This window comes from Mustela nigripes, chromosome 16, assembly GCF_022355385.1.
Source record: "Mustela nigripes isolate SB6536 chromosome 16, MUSNIG.SB6536, whole genome shotgun sequence".
Classification (NCBI taxonomy): domain Eukaryota; kingdom Metazoa; phylum Chordata; class Mammalia; order Carnivora; family Mustelidae; genus Mustela; species Mustela nigripes.
This window is the reverse complement of record NC_081572.1, coordinates 45,149,240-45,171,176: the sequence shown is the minus strand read 5'-3', so window position 1 is coordinate 45,171,176 and position 21,937 is coordinate 45,149,240. Positions and strand designations below refer to the sequence as shown.

General features: G+C 39.1%; 1 protein-coding gene and 1 non-coding gene across 4 annotated transcripts in view; one reads left to right on the top strand and one right to left on the bottom strand.

Moving 5' to 3' along the window:
• The window catches only part of SMG6 (SMG6 nonsense mediated mRNA decay factor), a 248,758-nt gene that overhangs the window by 176,984 nt on the left and 49,837 nt on the right, over positions 1-21,937 (top strand). Inside the window, exons 14-15 of one of the 3 annotated variants that reach the window (XM_059379055.1) lie at positions 38-158; positions 834-1,574. The exons of 1 other annotated variant lie outside the window; for it this stretch is intronic. In XM_059379055.1, coding sequence (XP_059235038.1) covers positions 38-158; positions 834-946 — 234 coding nt within the window. In that variant the 3' untranslated portion in view covers positions 947-1,574. Of the gene's footprint in view, positions 1-37; positions 159-833; positions 1,575-21,937 lie in introns of those variants that run through there. One more of the 3 variants, XM_059379056.1, reaches the window with a different exon arrangement.
• LOC132004590 (U6 spliceosomal RNA) lies at positions 9,106-9,207 on the bottom strand. Its single transcript, XR_009400552.1, has one exon. It is a non-coding gene; the product is annotated as a U6 spliceosomal RNA (small nuclear RNA).

Here is a 21,937-nt window from a genome sequence, read left to right as displayed (position 1 = left end):
TGACTTGACTTCTCTGTCCCCACCTTCTTTGTTTAAGGGAATCTGGCCATGGCTCAGTAGAAAAGAAGCTGGCATTTGCAGAGTGGCTTCCTGCTGCCTCTCTTGTAGTAGGAACCAGGACCACCTTCCATTTCTGCCTCTCTACCCGTGTGGCAATGGTAAGGGACCCCTCTGTGTTCAGCCTCCCGTTGTGGGGTTTCAAGTTGCCTAAGATCAGGACGTGGCTATCTGCCAGGTTATCTGCCCAGATAAACATTTATTGTTTACAGGGATGTGTTTCAGCTGCTCTGGCTGATCCCACTGGTGAGATCTTCTAGTTTCTTGAGGTTTTTAAGCCAGTATGTGGGGCTGACATCCAGACACAGAACTAACTGTTGGAGCTGCAAAGACTCTTAAGTGACCAGCAACTTCTAGCTTAGATTAACCATTACCTCCTCTCTACCCAGTGCTAGAGCCAAATTTATCTCTCAATTCCCAGTCCTGCCTCCAGGTATTGAAACTGCCTCTGCATTTTGAACATTTTTGGCCTTTCAAATTTGGGGGTTTATATAAGACCCAATATTATGACAGAAGCAGCTGAAGACTTGTTTTAGGTGGCAAAACCAGCATTCTGACACTTACATGTTTTCCTTAATAGCTAGTGAGGCAACTATTTAGGGAAGGCAACAGGAATACAGATTTTCTTTAATCTGAACAACCCTGTCCACTGCATCCAAAGGTACATAGTCTTTTTATTTTTTAGTGATATAACTGATTTCCAACCTTTTTTGATACTACAAATTGAAAGAATTTTTTTTTAAGATTTTTATTTATTTATTTTTTTTTTTTGACAGACAGAGATCACAAGGAGGCAGAGAGGCAGGCAGAGAGAGGAGGAAGCAGGCTCCCCGCTGAGCAGAGAGCCCGATGCAGGACTCGATCCCAGGACCCTGAGATCATGACCTGAGCCGAAGGCAGCGGCTTTAACCCACTGAGCCACCCAGGCGCCCACAAATTGAAAGAATTTTACAGTGAACTCACTTATCCTAGCATCTCCTTTTATTATACTTGCTTTATCATGTATTTGTACATCTCCCTGTACATCCATCATCAATTTGTTGTGGGTTTTTTTTTTTTTTTTTTTTTTTCAATTTTCTTAAGTAATCTCTAGACCCAAAATGGAACTCAAACTCACAATCCTGAGATCAGGAGTTGCATGCTCTACTGACCAAACCAACCTGGTGCCCTTTTCATCAATTTCTTTGTGATCTATGTCATCAGTACATTTTCCCTAAATCCTTCAGCATGCTATGTGTCATTAACTAGAGTTCAGTGTTTGTTTATGGCTTTTTCTTTTGAAAAGCCATGATCCTGAGATCATGACCTGAGCCGAAGGCAGACACTTAACCATCTGAGCCACCCAGGCACCCCAGGTCATTTCTTTTTATTCCTGAATAATATTCCATTGTATGGATGTACCACAGTTTTTTTATCCATTCACCTGTTGAAGGACATCTTGATTGCAACCAGGTTTTGGAAGTTGTGGATGAAGCCACTCCAAATTATAAATAAAGCTGCTCTTTTTGTGTGTGGAATTTTGTGTGAATATGTTTTCACCTCTGGATAAATACCTAATTTTACCAAAATCTGGCAATTGCTAGATCATATGATAAAACCATGTTTAGCTTTGTAAGAAACTGCTAGACTGCCTCCAGAGTAGGTATACCATTTTGCACCCTACCTGCAATGAATGAAAGTTCCTGTTACTCCACATCCTTTCTAGCATTTGGTGGTGTTTGAGTTTCGGATTTTAACCATTCTCATAGCCATGTAGTGGTATCTCGTTTTTGTTTCAGTTTGCAGTTCCTTAATGGCTCATGATACTGAACATCTTTTCATGTGCTTATTTGCCATCTGTATATCTTCTTCAGTGAGGTGTATTTTCAGATCTTTTGCCCATTTAATTGGGTTGATTGTTTTCCCATTAATAAGTTTTAAGAGTCACTGATGGATTTTTATTTATTTTTAATAGAAGCAGTCAACCTTATTTCTTTAAAAGATTTTATTTATTTATTTGTTAGATCACAAGCGTGGGTGGGGGAGCATCAGGCAGAGGGAGAAGCAGTCTCCCTGCTGAGCAAGGAGCCAGATATGGGACTCGGTTCCAGGATCATGACCTAAGCCAAAGCCAAAGTCACTTAACCAGCTGAGCCACCCAGCATCTCACTGATGGATATTTTATTTTATTTTATTTTAAGATTTTATTTATTTATTTGACAGAGATCACAAGTAGGCAGAGAGGCAGGCAGAGAGAGAGGGGAAAGCAGGCTCCCCACTGAGCAGAGAACCCGATGCTTAACCAACTGAGCCACCAGGTGTCCCTAAAATGGAATCCAAAAAAAATTCAAGTAATTTAAAGAAGTTAGGGAAGGAGGTATAAAAGGTACAAAATGGAGGAACAAAGTAAGAAATGGCAAACAAAACAAATAACAAAACTATAAGTCTAAACTCAACCATAAGAATAATTACATCAAATATTAATAAACTAAATTACTCCAATTAAAAAGAAGAGGTTGTTGGTATGGATTAAAAACTAAGACCAATTAGGGGCGCCTGGGTGGCTCAATGGGTTAAAGCCTCTGCGTCCGCTCAGGCCATGATCCCGGGGTCTTGGGATGGAGCCCTACATCGGGCTCTCTGCTCAGCAGGGAGCCTGCTTTCTCCTCTCTTTCTCTCTGCCGGCCTCTCTGCCTACTTGTGATCTCTATCTGTCAAATAAATAAAGTATTTTTAAAAAAACAAAAAACAAAACCAACAACAACAAAAAAACTAAGACCAATTATATGTTGTCAATAAAAGACACAAAAAATATTTAATTTATTCATTTGACAGAGAGAGACATAGCAACTAAGAGAACACAAGCAGGGGGAGTGGGAGAGGGACAAGCTGGCTTCCCGCCTGGCAGGGAGCCCAATGTGGGGCTTGATCCCAGGACTCTGGGATCATGACCTGAGCCAAAAATAGACTGAGCCACTCAGGTACCCCAAAAGACACATTTTATATGTAAAGACACCGACTGGTTAAAGCACATGGATGGGAAAAGATATACCATGCAAATAATAAACATAAGAAGGTTGGAGTGGCGATATTAATATCAGAAAAAATAGATTTCAAAGCAAAGTATTACCAAAGATAAGTGATCGAGGATAAGAGATAAGAAGGGCATTTCACAATGATAAAACAGTCAATTCATCAGGAAGATAAAATTATAATTGTGTACATGCTAATAATAGAGAACCAAAATATAGGAAGCAGATTAATAGAATTAAAGAAAAAATATCTACGATCAGACTTGGAGATGTTAATACTCCTCTTTCAGAAACTAACAGAGCACCTACATAAAATATTATTAAAGACAGAGAGGATCCAGGAAGGGGTGCCTGGGTGTCTCAGTCAGGGGTCTGCCTTTGGCTCAGGCCATGATCTCGGGGTCCTGGGATTGAGTCCCGCATTGGGCTCCCTGCTCAGTGGGGAGTCTGCTTCTCCCTCTGCCTCTACCCTCTGTTCACGTGCATGCACGCTCTCTCTCTCAAATAAATAAAATCTAAAAAAAAAAAAAAAAAAAAAAAAAGACAGAGGATCGGTACACTATCAGTCACCTTGATCTAATTGATATTTACAAATCACTATATGTAGTAACTATGTAATACATTCTTTTCATGTACATACAGTATGTTCTTCAAGACAGAAATGTACTGCTCCATAAACCAAGCCTCAATAAATTTACAAGGGCTGAATAATGATCTATGATCACAATGGAATTAAATTAGGAATTGAGGGGTGCCTGGGTGGCTTGGTGGGTTAAAGCCTCTGCCTTCGGCTTGGGTCATGATCCTGGGGTCCTGGGATCGAGTCCCGTATCGGGCTCCCTGCTCAAGCGGGAGGCTGCTTCCCCTCTCTCTGACTACCTCTCTGCCTACTTGTGGTCTCTGTCAAATAAATAAATAAAATATTTTAAAAAATAAATTTGGAATCGGTAACAATTATGAACCATTTTATACCAACAAGTTTGACAACTTAGATGAAATGGGCAAATTCCTTGAAACCTACAACTTACCGAAACTGATACAAGATAAAACAGAAAATATGAATAATTATATAAATTAAATAAACAGAATTCATTATCAAAAACTTCCCATAGGAACTCTAGGCCAAGGAGGTTTTACCAGTAAATTCTATCAAACATTTAAGGAAGAATTAACACCAATATTACATAAACTCTTTCAGAAAATGGAGGAGTAGGAAGTTTTACTCTAAGACATTTAATGAGGTTAGCATAGCTCTAATGCCAAAACCTGACAAGATATGACAACAGCATAATTATAAGTATCTCTCATGAACACTGACACAAAGTTCCTTACCAAAATACTGGCAAGAGTAAGGTTTATTCAAGTAAGGGAAGGTTGTTTAAACATTTAAAAATCTATCAGTGGGGCAGGGGGTGGTTGGCGCCTGGGTGGCTTGTGGGTTAAAGCCTCTGCCTACAGCTCTAGTCATGATCCCAGGGTCCTGGGATCAAGTTCTGCATCGGGCTCCTTTCCTCAGCAGGGAGTCTGCTTCTCCATCTGCCCCTCCCTCTGCTTGTCCGGGCACGTGTTCTCTCTCTCTCTCTCTCTCAAATAATACAATCTTTAAAAAAAAAAGAATTCCATTTTAACTTACTCATTAGCTTTTAGTTGTATCTGTTTACATTTTTTTTTTAGTTTTGGCTCTGTAGATTATAGCAAACATCCTTAACTTTTCAGTCTAATTAGAGTTACTATTGTACCACTTCCCATAACACATAAAAACCTTGTAACCATACAGTTCTAGTTATTAGTCGCTCTGTATTTTATTATTATGGTTGCTAGATAGTATATACCATAACATACATATGTATGTAACATACTACATATATTATAAACCCCACATGACAATGTTATGGGGTTGTTTTGTTGTTTTTGCTTCAAAGACATGCAAACTTTATTCCTACTAATTTAATATTAGAAAAAATTTTGAATAACGCTAAAGCCCATGGTGATAATGTTCTTGGTATATAGTAAAATATACATAACAAAATTTGCCATTTTATCTTTTTTTTCTTCTGTTGCATGTGCTCTTGGTGTCATATGCAATAAAATGTTGTGAAATCCAATGTCATGAAGATTTTTTTTTCTTAAAGCTTTTATTTATTTATTTGACAGACAGAGATCCCGAGTAGGCAGAGAGGCAGGCAGAGAGAGAGAGAGAGAGGAGGAAGCAGGCTCCCTGCTGAGCAGAGAGCCTAGTGTGGAGCTCAATCCCAGGACTCTGGGATCACGACCCGAGCCAAAGGCAGACACTTTAACCCACTGAGCCACCCAGGCACCCTCAATGTCATGAAGATTTTCCCCTATGTTTTATTCTAAGAGTTTTAGTTTTGGTTCACAAGTTTAGCTCTTTGATCCATTCTGAGTTAATTTTTGTATTTGGTGTTAGGGATCTAGCTAAATTCTTTAGCATGTGATTATCCAGCTTTCCCAGCACCATTTGTAAAATGTTATGATTTTTGCTTTAAACAGATTTATATTTTATTTATTATTTTTTTTAAATAAACTACTCCCAATGTGGGGCCCAGATTCATGACCCCAATCTCAGTAGTCCCAAGTTCTGCTGAGTCAGCCAGGTACCCCCAGATCTGTGTATCTGTTTTAACTTAGAAGGTAGAAAAATTGTTTTCTTGGGCACCTGGGTGACTCAGTTGGTTAAGCATTTGCCTTCAGCTCAGGTCATGATCCCAGGGTCCTGGGATCAAGTCCCTTGTTGAGTTCTCTACTCAGTGGGAATCCTGCTTCTCCTCTCCCACTCCCCTGCTTGTGTTCTCTCTCTCTCTCTGTCTCTCTCTGTCAAATAAATAAAATCTTTTTTAAAACAAAATAAAATAAAATAAATAAAATAAAAGATCCGACCTTTTTTTTTTTTTTAAATGTTCTCTGTATCCTGTGGCTGCTTTCAACATTTTCAGTAGTTTGACTATTAAATGTCTAAGAAAGATTTTCTTTGTATTTATCCTGCTTGAGGTTTGCTATATTCTTGAATCTATAATTTGTGTTTCACTAAACTGGGGAAACTTAGACATTGTAACCAAATAAAATAAATAAATTTTCTTTCCTGTTCCAAGCTCTCCCTTTTGCTTCTGGGATTTAGTTTCACATACGTTAGGCCTTTTACTATTGTCTCCCAAATCTCAAAGGCTTAATTAATTTTTTTTCTCTCTGTTCTTCAGATTGGCTTATTTCCATTGTTCTGACTGAATTTACTCATGTCTTTGTCATCTCCATTTTCTTTTAAGTCCATCCAGTGACTTTCTTACTTCAGATATTGATGGTGTTTTTCATTTCTAGACTTTCCATTTGGTTCTTTTTCATATTTTCTGTTTCTCTGCAGAGATTTCTTGTCTTTTCATTTATTTCAGTCAATTTCCTTTATTTCATTGAGCACAGTTATGATAACTTCTCTGCCAGTCTTGCTGGCACTAATTAACAGCAATTCTAATTTGAATTAACAGCAATTCGTGTTGTTTCGAAGTTGGTCTCCATTTACTATATTTTCTCTTGAGAATAGGTCACATTTTCCTGTTTCTTTGTATATTGAGTAATTTTAGATTTTATCCTAGAGCTGTAAATGTCCCCTGGGTTCTGTTTTATTCCTCCAGAGAAGGTTGATGCTTTATCTTAGCTAGCAGTTCAATTGGTTGGGCTCAAACTGCAAGTCAAACATCCATCCGGTTTGTCTGGTTTCTTGACTTACATTAATTCATTTATATTACATTAAATCTGTGCACGCACCATTGAAAAGTCAGCCAGAAATTTAATCATTATGTGTATGCAGAATATGGGACCTCCTCTCTGACTCCATCCTTTATAGGATTTCCTCACTTATTTTCTAGCAGCTATGATTGTCCCAAACTTTGCCCTCTATTTCTTTATCTATTAAAGACTATGGATTTTGCCACAGACTTTGTGTCGTCCTGTATGGGATGCCTTCCCTAAACCTGTAAGTTGGGAGGAGGAGGTAAAGTTAACTTTCCCAGCTCCTTCTTCTGAGTATCAGTACCCCTTTCAAATCTTGCCTATTTTGGTTCACTCTCTAGGGCCTTTAGGTATTTGTTTTAATTATTTTGCCCTGAGTTTATCATTGTTACCTGCAGGAAATGTGATCTGAAATGGATCTTTGACATAATGAAAATTACCATTCTAACTAATAAGCTGACTTTGAAAATGTTTAAAAGAGGAATCCTCAGGTACTTTTGAACATTGACATTTGTATATCTTTGTTAGGGAGTTATCTTGTCATATTCTTTGCCCATTTATTAGAATATTTTTCACTTATGGTTTTTTTAAGGCTTTTTTAGCAAGGGTTGTAACTTTTTTTCAGTCATTTATATTGAAAATACTTTTTTAAATATTTATTTATTTATTTATTTTTAATATTTTGTTTGTTGACGATCTGGATGGAGTCAGACATTGTGAGGCTTTTTTTTTTTTTAAAGATTTATTTATTTATTTGACAGAGAGAGATCACAAGTAGGCAGAGAGGCAGGCAGAGAGAGAGAGGAGGAAGCAGGCTCCCTGCTGAGCAGAGAGCCCGATGCGGGACTCGATCCAGGACCCTGAGATCATGACCCGAGCCGAAGGCAGCGGCTTAACCCACTGAGCCACCCAGGCGCCCGAAAATACTTTTTTAAAGATTTTATTTATCTGTTTGACAGAGAGAGGGGGGGAACACAAGCAGGGGAAGTGGGAGAAAGAGAAGCAGGCTCCCCCTGCTCTGCTGGGACTTGATGTGGGACTTGAACCTAGGATCCCGGGATCATGACCTGAGCCGAAGGCAGTTGCTTAATCAACTGAGCCACTCAGGTGTCCTATATTGAAAATATTTTTATATAGCTTGTCACTTACCTTCCATTATCTATGGAATTTTCTCAAATGCAAATGATTTTACAATTTTATGTAGTCAACTTTTCATTTTCCCTTTATGAAATTTGTTTTTATGCTTACAGAAGTCTTCCTAGCCTCCAATTAGATGACTTATTGTTCTTATTATTTTACCTTTTGAAAAATTATTATTATTAAAACTTTTATCTGAAGGGGCACCTTGGGTGGCTCAGTGGTTAAGCATCTGCCTTTGGCTCAGGTCATGATTCCAGGGTCCTGGGTTTGAGCCCTACATCAGGCTCCTTGCTCAGCGGGGAGGCCTGCTTTTCCCTCTCACACTCCCCCTTTTTGTGTTCCCTCTTTCCCTGTCTCTCTCTCTCTGTCAAGTAAATAAATAAAATCTTTTAAAAAAAAACTTTTATCTGGAATTTATTGTGCTGAATGATGTGAGGTAGAGATCTAACTTAAATTTCCTAAAGTAGTTTACAAACGGTCTTACTGTCATTTATCAGATAATTTATTCTGTCCTTATTTAAATAAAAGATAACCTTCATCATATATGAACTGTATATATGCTCTACTAGAATATGTGTAGATATATAGACATGCATACTATTTTCTTTCTCAGCTGTTTTATGTTTGTATATTCTTGAAACAACTTTACTGTTTGAGTTACTGTAGCTTTGTGATATGTTTTAATATTAGTGATGTGACTTTACACACACCCTTTTTTTATATTTGGTTCAATATTCCTTTGGCTTTTTCCACCTACATATACTTTATGCAAACTTCAGAATATTTTAAGTTCTATTAACTCCCCTTCCCCCAAATCCTCATGGTACTTTTTTTATTGAGATACAATTAACAGGTAACATTATATTAGTTTCAGGTGTGCAACATGATTATTCAATAATATATGCAAAGTAGTCACCGTGTCTACTAGCATCCATCACCACGTATAGTCACATATTTTTTTTTCTTGATGAGAACTTTTTCTTTTTTTTAAGTAGTCTCCATAGCCAGCATGGATCCCAACTCGGGGTTTGAACACCCTGAGATCAAGATCTGAGCTGAGATCAGGAGCAAGACACTTAATTAGCTGAGCCACCCAGGTGCCCCAGTAATGAGAACTTTCAAGATTATTCTCTTAGCAACTTCGAAATATACAACAAAAAACATGGAACACTTCATGAATTTGTTTGTCATCCTTGTGCAGGGACCATTAATCTCTCTGTCATTCCAATTTTAGTATATGTGCTACTGAAATGAACGCTTCTCATGGCATTTTGATTAGCCAGGAGCACTTAACCATGGCATTCCCTTTAAAATTTTCTTTGAAAAATATTGAAATGGTTATAAATTTTCTTTTTTTTTTTAATTTTATTTATTTATTTGACAGAGAGAGAGATCACAAGTAGGCAGAGAGGCAGGCAGAGAGAGAGGGGGAAGCAGGCTCTCTACTCAAGAGAGCCCGATGCGGGGCTCAATTCCAGGACCCTGAGATCACGACCTGAGCCAAAGGCAGAGGCTTAACCGACTGAGCCACCCAGGCGCCCCCATGAAATGGTTATAAATTTTCTTATTAGAACAAAGTATACTCTGCATATCAGTTTCTTTAGGTCTCACATCTCACATTTTTTTTGGTAATTTTCTTACAATAATGAATGAGATTTTTTCCCTTTACATCTTCTAAATAGTACTTAGGAAAAGCTAACTTATTTATATCCAGCTATCTCATCTACTCTCTTATTGTTATTGTTTTTTTTTTAGCTGATCACTTTGGGTTTTCTAATTATATTTACTTTAATGACAATGTTAATCTTTTTTTCAGTAGTCATATATCTTATTCTGATTTCTGCCTCATTGCCTTACCTGAAACTAGATGCATTTAAATAATAATGCTGTGATAGTGAGAGTTTTCAAAATTTTAATAGGAATATTTTAGTATTTTGAATATTTGCATAATGCTGCTGTTATTTTAAAAGATAATTAGCATATTAAGGAAGTGTTTTTCTTTTATTTTTAAGATGTTTTTTAAGAGAGAGTGGGTGCCAGTGGGGAGAGGGGCAAAGGGATGAGCAGGGGGAGGGGCAGAGGGATAGCAGACTCCCTGCTGAGAGGGAAGCCCAGCCCCTCTGCTGCCATTTCCTCAGTCCCAGAACCCTGAGATCATGGCCTGAGCCCAAGTCATACACTTAACTGACTGAGCAATTTAGGCACCCTGTGTTTCTCTATTTTTTACTGAGTTTCTACACACAGAAAAAAAAGGAAAGAAAAGTATGCTGAAGTTTTGACAGATGCATTTTCATTAAAATACTATAAAAATGGGGCATCTGAGTGGCTCATTCAGTTAGCCATCTGCCTTTGGTTCAGGTCATGATCCCAGGGTCCTGGGATTGAGCCCCACATCAAGCTCCCTGCGCAGGGGAGAGCCTGCTTCTCTCTCTCCCTCTGCCTGTTGCTCTCCCTACTTGTACTCTCTGTCAAATAAATAAATAAGTAAAATATTTAAAAATAAATAAAATATAAAATGCTATTAATAATCACTTCTTTCTTTGTGTGATATGTTAAATATATTTTCTAAACTTGACTTGTCCATTTCTTATTGGGATAAACTCTGTTTGGATTCAGTGAGTTTTATTTTAATGGTCTGCTAATTTTGATTTGCTGTTATTTTACTTAGGATATTTACATCCACTTCCATAGTGGGCCCGGCCTCTCCTTTCTATCTTTGCTGTTTATTCTTTGGATATTTGAATATTAGGTTGGCTGACTTTATAAAAAGAATGGGAAGCAGCTTTGCTTTTTCTGTGACTTGGAAAGTGTACATTACTTTGAGAGCCATTCTTGACTCTTCCTCTCAGTTTTTACCTTCAGACTCTTCAGCAGTCCTATCACTCTGTCTTTTAAATTCATGTAGACTCTGGGGCACCTGGGTGGTGTATTCAGTTGAGTGTCTGACCCTTGGTTTCAGCTCAGGTCATGATCTCAGGGTCGTGGGATGGGATCGAGCCCCACATCAAGCTCCATGCTCAAGGAGGAGTCTGCTTGAGATTCTCTCCTCCCCCCTCTTTCCCTCTCCCTCTGCCACTTCCACTCATTCTCTCTGTCTCTCTGTCTCTCTCTCTGAAGTAAATAAATCTATAAAAATACCATGCAGAATCCCTTTACAGTAACACGACCCTGGTCTAAAATTAAAATGTTCCTTTCTCTTCCTTAATCTGTTACAGTAGGCTTACTCTGACCTTTGCCCCTTCCATATAGTCACAAAACAGCAATCAGAATGATCTTTTAGGATGTAAGTTGGATTATTTAACACTACTGTTCCAAGCTCCTCCAGAGGGTTCCTCTCACTCAGAAAGAAATATCAAGCCCTGACTGGGGCCTACTTCCTTTCTGACCTCATCCCAACCACTCTCCTCATTGCTTACTCCTCACTGGCCAAATCAGCCTACTCATTCTTGAGTCATGCCAGACAAGTCATACTCTGGGCCCTCTGCACTTCTACTGCATTCATTGCATAGTTTACTTTTTGTGTCCTTCAGATCTCTATTAAGGAGTCAGCCTTATCAGAAAGTTCTTTTCCCATGAACTATAGAAAGGAATACTCTACCCCAGCCACACTCAGTCCCCTACTGCTCTTTATTTCTTAGCACTTAACCATCACCTGACAATAGATTTTTGCTTTTGTTTTTGCTTTGCTTATTTATTGTCTCCCACCAAAATGTGTTAACTTTATTTTTATTTACTGTATTAATCTCTAGTGCTTAGAACAGTTCCTGGAGAATAGACCCCTTTCCACACCACTAATACGTATTATTGACTGAACACATTGATGATTTTTTTTTAAAGATTTTATTTATTTATTTGACAGAGACACAGTGAGAGAGGAGCAGGAGAGGGGAAAGCAGGCTTCCCGCCAAGCAGGGAGCCCGATGTGGGGCTTGATCCTAGGACTTTGGGATCATGACCTGAGCTGAAGGCAGACGCTTAATGACTGAGCCACCCAGGTGCCCCTGATTTTGGTGTTATTAATGAGTTTTAGCAAGTAGCTGAATTCACAAATACAAAATCCACAAATAATGATGACCAAATATATTGTGGTAAGTGGCGTGAGGGAGGTATGCATTGAGTACCATGGAGGCACAGAGAAGAACACTTGGTTTAGTCCTGGTGGAAGTATGGGTTGTAGGGAGGAAAAGGAGAATGACTTTGGAAGGCTTCCTGAAAGTTAACTAGGCCAAGTGAGAAGAGAGTGTTCCAAGTAGAAGGAACAGCATGGGCAAAAGACAGAGGAGGTGTGACACAGCAGAGGGGTTGCAGGGTGTCTAAATCTATGATAATTTGGGGGATCCTATGAGAAAGTTGGAGTGGGAGAGAGACTGAGCCTTCTGCAGGAACACTTTCTAGTTTGGTGCTGTGGTGTGTATGGGTAGGGTCAGTGGGCTGGGCCCAAATAATGTACTTCGGGATTCTGGAAGCAGTTGTTTCTGGATTTTCTCATTGTTTACTTCTCGTGTCTGCATTGTTAATTCAACAAAAGCAGTACCGTCTCATTCATTAAATTAGGTAGGGTGGAAATTGCTGAATTTTTTGCCCCACAATTTGTTGATTAAAATTTGAGGGCTATTCTTTTAGATGGTGCTTTAGGCATTCCAAACTTAAATATGCAGAAGATACTAGTGTTTCTTTGTGTCTTCGTTGTTGGAGGAATTTTTTTTTTTTTAAGATTTTATTTATTTGTCAGAGAGAGAGAGAGCGCTCGCAGGCAGACAAAGTGGCAGGCAGAGGCAGAGGGAGAAGCAGGCTCCCTGTGGAGCAAGGAGCCTGATGTGGGACTCAGTCCCAGGATGCTGGGATCATGACCTGAGCCGAAGGCAGCTGCTTAACCAACTGAGCCACCCAGGCATTCCATTGTTGGAGGAATTTGCCAATGGGTTCAATTAAGTAGGGCAAATCTTTTCTTTTCATTTTGATATTTTTATTGCCTTTAAAAATTTACAAAGCTGGGGTGCCTAGGTAGGGTTAAGGTTCCGACTCTTGGTTTCAGTACAGGTCCTGATCTTAGGGTTGTGAGATCGAGCCCCGTGTGGGGCTCTGTGCTCAGCATAGGGTCTGGTCGGGGTTCTCTCTCCCTCTCCCTCTGCCCCCTGACCCCACAAAAATAAATAAATCTTTTTTTTTTTTTAGACTTTATTTATTTATTTGGCACAGAGAGATCACAAATAGGCAGAAAGGCAGGCAGAGAGAGAGGGGGAAGCAGGCTCCCTGCTGATCAGAGAACCCGATGTGGGGCTCGATCCCAGGACCCTGAGATCATGACCTGAGCTGAAGGCAGAGGCTTAACCCACTGAGCCACCCAGGTGCCCCATAAATAAATCTTTTTTAAAAAATGTACAAAGTCAACACATCCTTAAAAAGTATGAAAATGCAGATAAACAATGTGTTTTTACCATCTGTCAATAACTACCATTAAATCTTAGGGTATGTTTTTCCTGCGTGTTTATATAAGCCACAGCACTTAGTATTGGAAATGTCTAAGGCCCATTAACCTTGGGAATCAGAAGAAAAAATCCATGCCTAATTATCAACTCAGAACTTGACTGGAAAAGTAGTACTCTAATTTCTAAAGTCAACATAGGTACCATACCTTGCTGTTTATCTGAGTACACAGAATGATGCTGTAATGTCTTTCCTCTCCTGTGTAAAGAGAAACTTCTTTTTTTTTTTTTTAAGTTTTATTTATTTGACAGAGATCACAAGCAGGCAAAGAGGCAGGGGGAAAGAGAGGAAGGGAAGCAGGCTCCCTGCTGAGCAGAGAGCCCATGCAGGCTCAATCCCAGCATCCTGGGATCATGACCTGAGCCAAAGGCAGAGACTTTAACCCATTGAGCCACCCAGGCGCCCCCACATGGATGATTTGAAGGAACTCAGCCTGTAGTAGTTTTGAAGGGAGATTTTTTTTTTTTTTTAAAGATTTTATTTATTTATTTGACAGAGAGAGATCACAAGTAGGTAGAAAGGCAGGCAGAGAGAGAGAGAGGAGGAGGAAACAGGCTCCCTGCCGAGCAGAGAGCCCGATGTGGGACTCGATCCCAGGACCCTGAGATCATGACCTGAGCCGAAGGCAGCGGCTTAACCCACTGAGCCACCCAGGCGCCCAGCCTGTAGTAGTTTTGGAGAGAAAAACTTGGACACCTCACTCCTTTTTCTGTTCTTTGCTTATTAGTCTTTTCTGGTTTTTTAGCTCTTGTGTCAAATTTTTAGGCAAAATTATTGAGATATAACAAACACATAGAATGAGTAATTCAATAGTTTTAAATGTTTAGTTGGATGAGTTTGACAAAAATACACGCTAGTGTAAACACCACCACAATTGTGATTATGGAACATTTCCATCACCTTTGTATCGATTTTGTTAACTTAACCTTATCCAGAAAATCATCCATTTCTCTAACATCACATTTTTTTTAAAGATTTTATTTATTTATTTGACAGAGAGAAATCACAAGTAGATGGAGAAGCAGGCAGAGAGAGAGAGAGAGGGAAGCAGGCTCCCCGCTGAGCAGAGAGCCCAACGCGGGACTCGATCCCAGGACCCTGAGATCATGACCTGAGCCAAAGGCAACGGCTTAACCCACTGAGCCACCCAGGCGTCCCTAACATCACATTTTTAAATCTCCTTACTAACAAAAAATTAAGACTATATTGTTATATCCACTTTCCTTACTAATTTTTGTTCTCTAATTTTTTTCTTTAATTTGTTAGCAATGAGCATTTCTTAGTTTTCAAAAACTAGCTCTTATAATTTTATACTTTTTATTTTATCTTTATTTTCTTTTATTTGTCTGTGGTGTGATTTATTCTACTTTTGTTGAATCTTCTACTATTATGTTTTTTATTAGTTTACTTAAAAGATCTATAACTTTGAATATACCATTACTAGTACTTTGGCCACATTCTAACCCCTTTATTTATTTATTTATTTGATTTTTTGTTTTTTATAAACATATATTTTTATCCCCAGGGGTACAGGTCTGTGAATCGCCAGGTTTACACACTTCACAGCGCTCACCAAAGCACATACCCTCCCCAATGTCCATAACCCCACCCCTCTTCTCCCAACCTCCCTCCCCCCAGCAACCCTCAGTTTGTTTTGTGAGATTAAGAGTCACTTATGGTTTGTCTCCCTCCCAATCCCATCTTGTTTCATTGATTCTTCTCCTATCCACTTAATCCCCCATGTTACATCACTACATCCTCATATCAGGGAGATCATATGATAGTTGTCTTTCTCCACTTGACTTATTTCGCTAAGCATGATACGCTCTAGTTCCATCCATGTTGTCGCAAATGGCAAGATTTCATTTCTTTTGATGGCTGCATAGTATTCCATTGTGTATATATACCACATCTTCTTTATCCATTCATCTGTTGATAGACATCTAGGTTCTTTCCATAGTTTGGCTATTGTAGACATTGCTGCTATAAACATTCGGGTGCACGTGCCCCTTTGGATCACTATATTTATTTATTTCTGAGATTTTATTTATTTACGTGAGTGAGAGAGCATGAGAGGGTAGAGGGTTAGAGGGAGAAGTGGACTCCATGGTGAGCAGGGAGCCCTAAGTGAGACTCGACCCCGGGACTCCACGATCATGACCTGAGCTAAAGGCAGTTGCTTAACCAACTGAGCCACCCAGGCGCCCTCTAATCCCTTTCGATGTGTACTAGTCTAATGATCATTTCCTAAATAGGCTTTGACTATCATTTTGATTTTCTCTCTCTCTTTTTAAAAGATTTTATTTATTGGGGCACCTGGGTGGCTCAGTCGGTTAAGCCTCTGCCTTCAGCTCAGGTCATAGGCTCAGGGTCCTGGGATCGAGCCCCACATCGAGTTCTCTTCTCAGCAGGGACCCTGCTTCTTCCTCTCTCTGCCTGCCTCTCTGCCTACTTGTGATCTGTCTTTCAAATAAATAAATAAATGAAAATCTTTAAAAAAGAAAATAAATAAATAAATAAAACATTTTATTTATTTATTTGATGGAGAGACGCAGAGAGAGAGGGAACACAAGCAGGGGAGTGGGAGAAGGAGAAGCCAGCTTCCCAATGAGCAGGGAGCCTAACGCAGGGCTAGATCCCAGAACACTGGGTTCATGACCTGAGCCGGAGGCAGATGCTTAACAGCTGAGCCACCCAGGTGCCCCCTTGATTTTCTCTTTGATTCTAAAGTAATTTGGGAAAATTTTATGGGTTTTTTTTTTTTAGTTTTTAAGTTGGATTTCTTAAACTTTTGGTATTAATTTCTACTTCAGGATATCTTTTTTAAATTTCTGTGACTGAATACATAATACTTTTTTTTCTTTGAACTTTTATAGATTTTGAGAATAATGTATTTTTTCAACATACAAAATTCAATATATAACTATTGAATTATCATTAGAGTATTCTAATTATATTATTTTTACCTACTTGATGTGTTAAGGAATGAATAGTGCTTATTAGTGGTATTAGTCTACTGCTGCAATTGGGCTTTTGTCAGTTTTTACTTGTATTTCAAAGGGGTTTTTTTCTATATTTTCATTTCAGTTCATTCTTGCCTTGTATCCTACTTTGGTTTTTTGTTTTGTTTTGTTTTGTTTTGGTATTTATCTTTGCCTAATAGATTTTTTTTCTATGTTCCCCCTCACCCCACTTTTTTCCTAAATCTCATTGTCTCTTCTAAACTGTATTTATAACATTGCATTAAAAATTATTGAGATGAAATTCATGTAACATCTAAAATTAGCCATTTAAATAAATAATTCCCTGACATTTAGAACATTCACAGTGTTGTGCAACACCACCTCTATATTCCTTGCATTTTAATTCCAAAAGATACTTTAAATTATTTTTCTCTACATATCAGGAAGAATTAAACAAGATATAACAGTCTCTTGGGGCTCCTGGGTGGCTCAGTGGGTTAAAGCCTCTGCCTTTGGTGTGGGTCATGATCCCAGGATCCTGGGATCAAGCCCTGAATAGGGCTCTCTGCTCAGCAGGGAGCCTGCCTCCTCCTCTCCCTCTGCCTGCCTCTGCCTTTGGTGTGGGTCATGATCCCAGGATCCTGGAATCAAGCCCTGAATAGGGCTCTCTGCTCAGCAGGGAGCCTGCCTCCTCCTCTCCCTCTGCCTGCCTCTCTACCTACTTGTGATCTCTGTCTGTCAAATAAATAAATAAAATCTTAAAAAAAAAAAAAGATATAACAGTCTCTCATTTTAGGTAGGATTATATTCAGCTACAAGAAACAAAATTCCAAAATACAGTAAGAGTAACCTAAACAAGATAGAAGAAGATTTTTGTCTCAAGTGAAAGAAGCCCAGAGGTTTTCTGGTTTATTAGCACTTCATGGTGTCATGAACCAAGGCTCTTTCCATTTTGTTGCTCTGCTGTATATTGTTTTCGTTTCCGAAGACCCATAAATTCTGATGGCTAATGGAATATGATGCCTTTTCATCTGCATGCAAGCCTGTGGGAAGTAGAAACAGTTAAAAGAAGGCAGGCAGGGCTCCCTGGGTGGCTCAGTTGGTTAAGCTTAAGCATCTGCCTTTAGTTCAGGGAGCCCCACATTGGGTTCTTGCTCAGTGGGGAACCTGCTTCTCACAGCTGTCCCCCGACCCCACCATGTACCACTCTCTGTGCTTTTGCACACGCACTCTCTCTCTTTCTCTGTCAAATAAATAAATAAAATCTTAAAAAAGAAAAAAGAATGCAATTCTAAAAATAAAATAAAGATGCCTCTCCCTTTAAGTACCTATCTCAAGAGTTCATACACACTTCTCATTCTGTTGGCCAGAACTGAGTCACATGGCCAAACCTAGCTGCATAGTAGACCGGGAAATACTTTTATTCTAGGCAGTCATATACATAGCTAAAAATCAAGAGTTCTGTTACAGAGGAAGAGTAGGAGAACAGATAATGGGAAACAACTTACAGTCTGTCACACCTCCCCATGCATAAATGTAGAACTTCCTATATCCCCCTTCTCTCGCCATTCCTCCATTTTCTAGTTTTTATGGGTGTTAGTGAGATTTTTAGATAATAGCAGCTATTTTTTAGGCTTGCATTGTGCCAGTATTTAATCTCTTCACAATGGTCTTACCTGGGGTAAGCACTGCTATATCCCCATTTTACAGATAGAAAAACTGACACTCAGATTAAGCACTTTACCTAAGGTCACACATCTGTAATTCAAACCTGTGCTGTCGTGTTCAGATTAACCACTTTACACTCTCATCCCTTTTATCATTAAATGTTTATATACCATGAGTACATTGTGTAGCATCTCTTTAAAGAATAATTTTTAAAACTGGTACTATTTTTAGAATCCTGTTAACTTTGCTAATATAGAATGAACTATCTTTTACTCTTTATGCTTTTTGCCATTTGTTTTTTAAAACACTGTATCTACTTTTGCTCTTGGGTTTTGTTTTTTATTGGCTTTTGTTGTTGACACTTTCAAACATACAAGGAAAGTAGAGAATAGTATAATGAATTGCTTGAGCAGGGGTCAACATTTTGCCTTTTTTTTTTCTTTTACTCATTCTCCTTTTACCCCTCCCAGATTTTTATCCCTGGAGGCTTTAAATCAAACCCCATTCATCATAATGAAAATACTTTAGTAGACAGCACTAACTTGTAAAGCTCTTTTCCCTAACATAATGTCTATAACATTATTATATATATCAAAGTGAATAATTTGTAAATATCATATACTCCATTTTCGAATTCTCCAGATTATCCCCAAAATGCCATTTTACAGGCTAGAATCAAAAAACACAAACAGCAAGTGTTGGCAAGGATGTGGGAAAAAAGGAACCCTTATGCGCTGTTAGATGGAATGTAAACTGGTACAGCCAACTGTAGAAAACAGTGTGGAGTTCCCTCAAAAAATTAAAAATTGAACTGCCACAGGATCCAGTAATTCTGCTCCTTGGTATTGACCCAAAGAATATGAAAACACTAATTTGAAAAGATATATGCTCCCCTATGTTTATGGCAGTATTATTTACAATAATCAAATCATGGAAGCAACCCAGTGTCCATTGATAGATGAATAGATAGATAAAGAAAAGGTTGTGTGTGTGTATGCACATGCACACATACACACAATGGAATATTTCTCAGCCATAAAAAAGAACGAAATTTTGCCATTTGCAGCAACATGGATGGATCTAGAGGGTAAGTGACATAAGTCTGAGAAAGACAAATACTGTATGATTTCACTCAGATGTGGAATTTAAAAAACAAAACAAGCAAAGAAAATGAGACAAATCAAACAAACAAACAAAAACAACAGACTATAAACTATGGAGAACAAACTGGCAGTTACCAGAAGGAAAGTGGGTGAGGGGGATCGGTAAAATAAGTGATGGGGATTAAAAATACACTTATCACGGGGCACCTGGGTGGCTCAGTTGTTTAAGCATCTGCCTGGTCAGTTGTTTAAGCATCCTGTTCTGGTCAGGATCCCAGGGTCCTGGGATCGACTCCCACATCAGGCTCCCTGCTCATTGGGGAACCTGCTTCTCCCTCTGCCTGCTTCTCTCCCTTGTGCTCTCTCTCTCTCTGACAAATGAATAGATACAATCTTTTTTTTTTTTTAAGATTTTATTTATTTATTTGTAAGAGAGAGAGAGAGTGAGAGCAAGCACAGGCAGACAGAGTGGAAGGCAGAGTCAGAGGGAGAAGCAGGCTCCCCGCGGAGCAAGGAGCCCGATGCGGGACTCGATCCCAGGACGCTGGGATCATGACCTGAGCTGAAGGCAGCTGCTTAACCAACTGAGCCACCCAGGCGTCCCAAATAGATACAATCTTTAAAAAAAAAAAAAATACCCTTACCACAATGAGCACTGAGAAATACATAGAATTGTTGAATCACTATATTGTACACCTAATATTAATATAATACTGTATGTTAACTATACCAGAATTAAAATTTTTTAAAATGCCATTTCACAATGGTGCCATTAGAATTAAGATCTGAGAGGCAAGCTCCATACTTTGTTTTTGGTTGATAGGATATTGAGGCCTTTTTCATGTATTAACAGTTTCCCCCACTTCCTTTTTTGTTTTACTTTTTTGTTGTTTTTATTATTCACTACATTAATACACTGCATAACCTTCTAGAAGGATTAGATGAATATAACCAAGTTATTTTTCATCAATCAGAAAAATGCTTCCTTAATAATTTTCTCCAAACCTTTGGACATAGTAACGATTAACTTCAGAGTCCACACCACTCTCTTTCCATCAAATTCCACTGATATGGATAATGGGCAGCCCTTTTTTCCTTGCCCCCATTAGTGAACCTGTGGTATGCACAGTGGCTATGCTGGGGAAACCAAGCATTTGGCCAAGATGCTGATCCAGGGAAGAATCTCAAATCCTTCCCACTTCCCTTTTTTTTTTTTTAAGATTTTATTTATTTATTTGACAGAGAGAGAGACCACAGGTAGGCAGAAGGAGAGGGCGAAGTAGGCTCTCTGCTGAGCAGGGGGCCTGATGCGGGGCTCGATCTCAGGACCTGGGGTCATGACCCGAGCTAAAGGCAGCCACTTAACTGACTGAGCCACCCAAGCACCCCTCACTTCCCTTTTTAATAAATGCCATTTAATGCTATTTGTTGAAGATATTCTTTTTTTTTTTTTAAAGATTTTATTTATTTATTTGAGAGAGAGACAGTGAGAGAGAGCATGAGTGAAGAGAAGGTCAGAGAGCGAAGCAGACTCCCCATGGAGCTGGGAGCCTGATGTGGGACTCAATCCCGGGACTCCGGGATAATGACCTGAGCCGAAGGCAGTCGTCCAACTAACTGAGCCACCCAGGCGTCCCTGTTGAAGATATTCTTGATTCCTTTTTAAACAATGCTCTTGAATTTTTACTAATATCTTGTTTTACTAGGATACATATTTAAGGTAATATTTTTTTTCTGAAAGAAAAATGTTTATTATCTTTTTTTTTAAGGTTTTATTTATTTATTTGACAGACAGAAATCACAGGCAGAGAAGCAGGCGGGGCGGGGGGGGGGGGAAGCAGACTCCCCGCTGAGCAGAGAGCCCACTTCGGGGCTCGATCCCAGGACCCTGGGATCATGACCGGAGCCGAAGGCAGAGGCTTAACCAACTGAGCCACCCAGGTGCCCCTAAAATGTTTGTTATCTTTATAAGTCTTAGTTTATCTGAAAATATTTTTTCTTTTGCTCTTCTCCATGCATGGCTAACTAGTGTTGGGGCAGAAAAGTCTGAGGCCAGTCAGATTTTTGTGTGTGTGTGTGTGTGTGTGTGTGTGTGCGTGCGCATTTTTAATTTTTTTCTCATTATCCTTGGAAGTTAAAAACTAAACCAAGATGTGTCTGGCAAATGTCTGATAGGTATCCTTTCATTCTGTGCCAAAGAAAGGCATTACTAATTGATCATGGCACTCTTTCCCACTAAACACAAATGAAGCCTATGATTCCTTAAAACAAAAACAAAACACTTGCCATTGATAATGAAGGTGTTGGTCTCTTAATAAATTTCTTAACATGCCTTCAGAATGTTCAGCTTTAACTCTTTCAGGAGGATTTCCTTCTCTTTTAATGCTTTCCTTTCTCATTTTTTTGAAATCATTGCTCTTCTCCCATCTGTCTTAATCTCTCTGAGTAGCTTTTAAAGATTAAGGATCTGGGGCACCTGTGTGTGGCTCAGTTTGAGCATTAGCTCTGTGGTTTTGGCTGGGGTCATGATTTCATGGGTCCTGATGTGGGAGGCCACATCAGGCTCCACACTCAGTGCAGAGTCTGCTTGAGATTCTCTCTCTCCCCCTGCCCCTCCCACTCATGTGCTTTCTCACTCACTCTTTGTCTCTAAAATAAATAAATAAATCCTTTTAAAAAAATTTATTTATTTAACAGACTGAGATCACAAGTAGGCAGAGAGGCAGGCAGAGAGAGGGGGAAGCAGGCTCCCTGCCCAGCAGAGAGC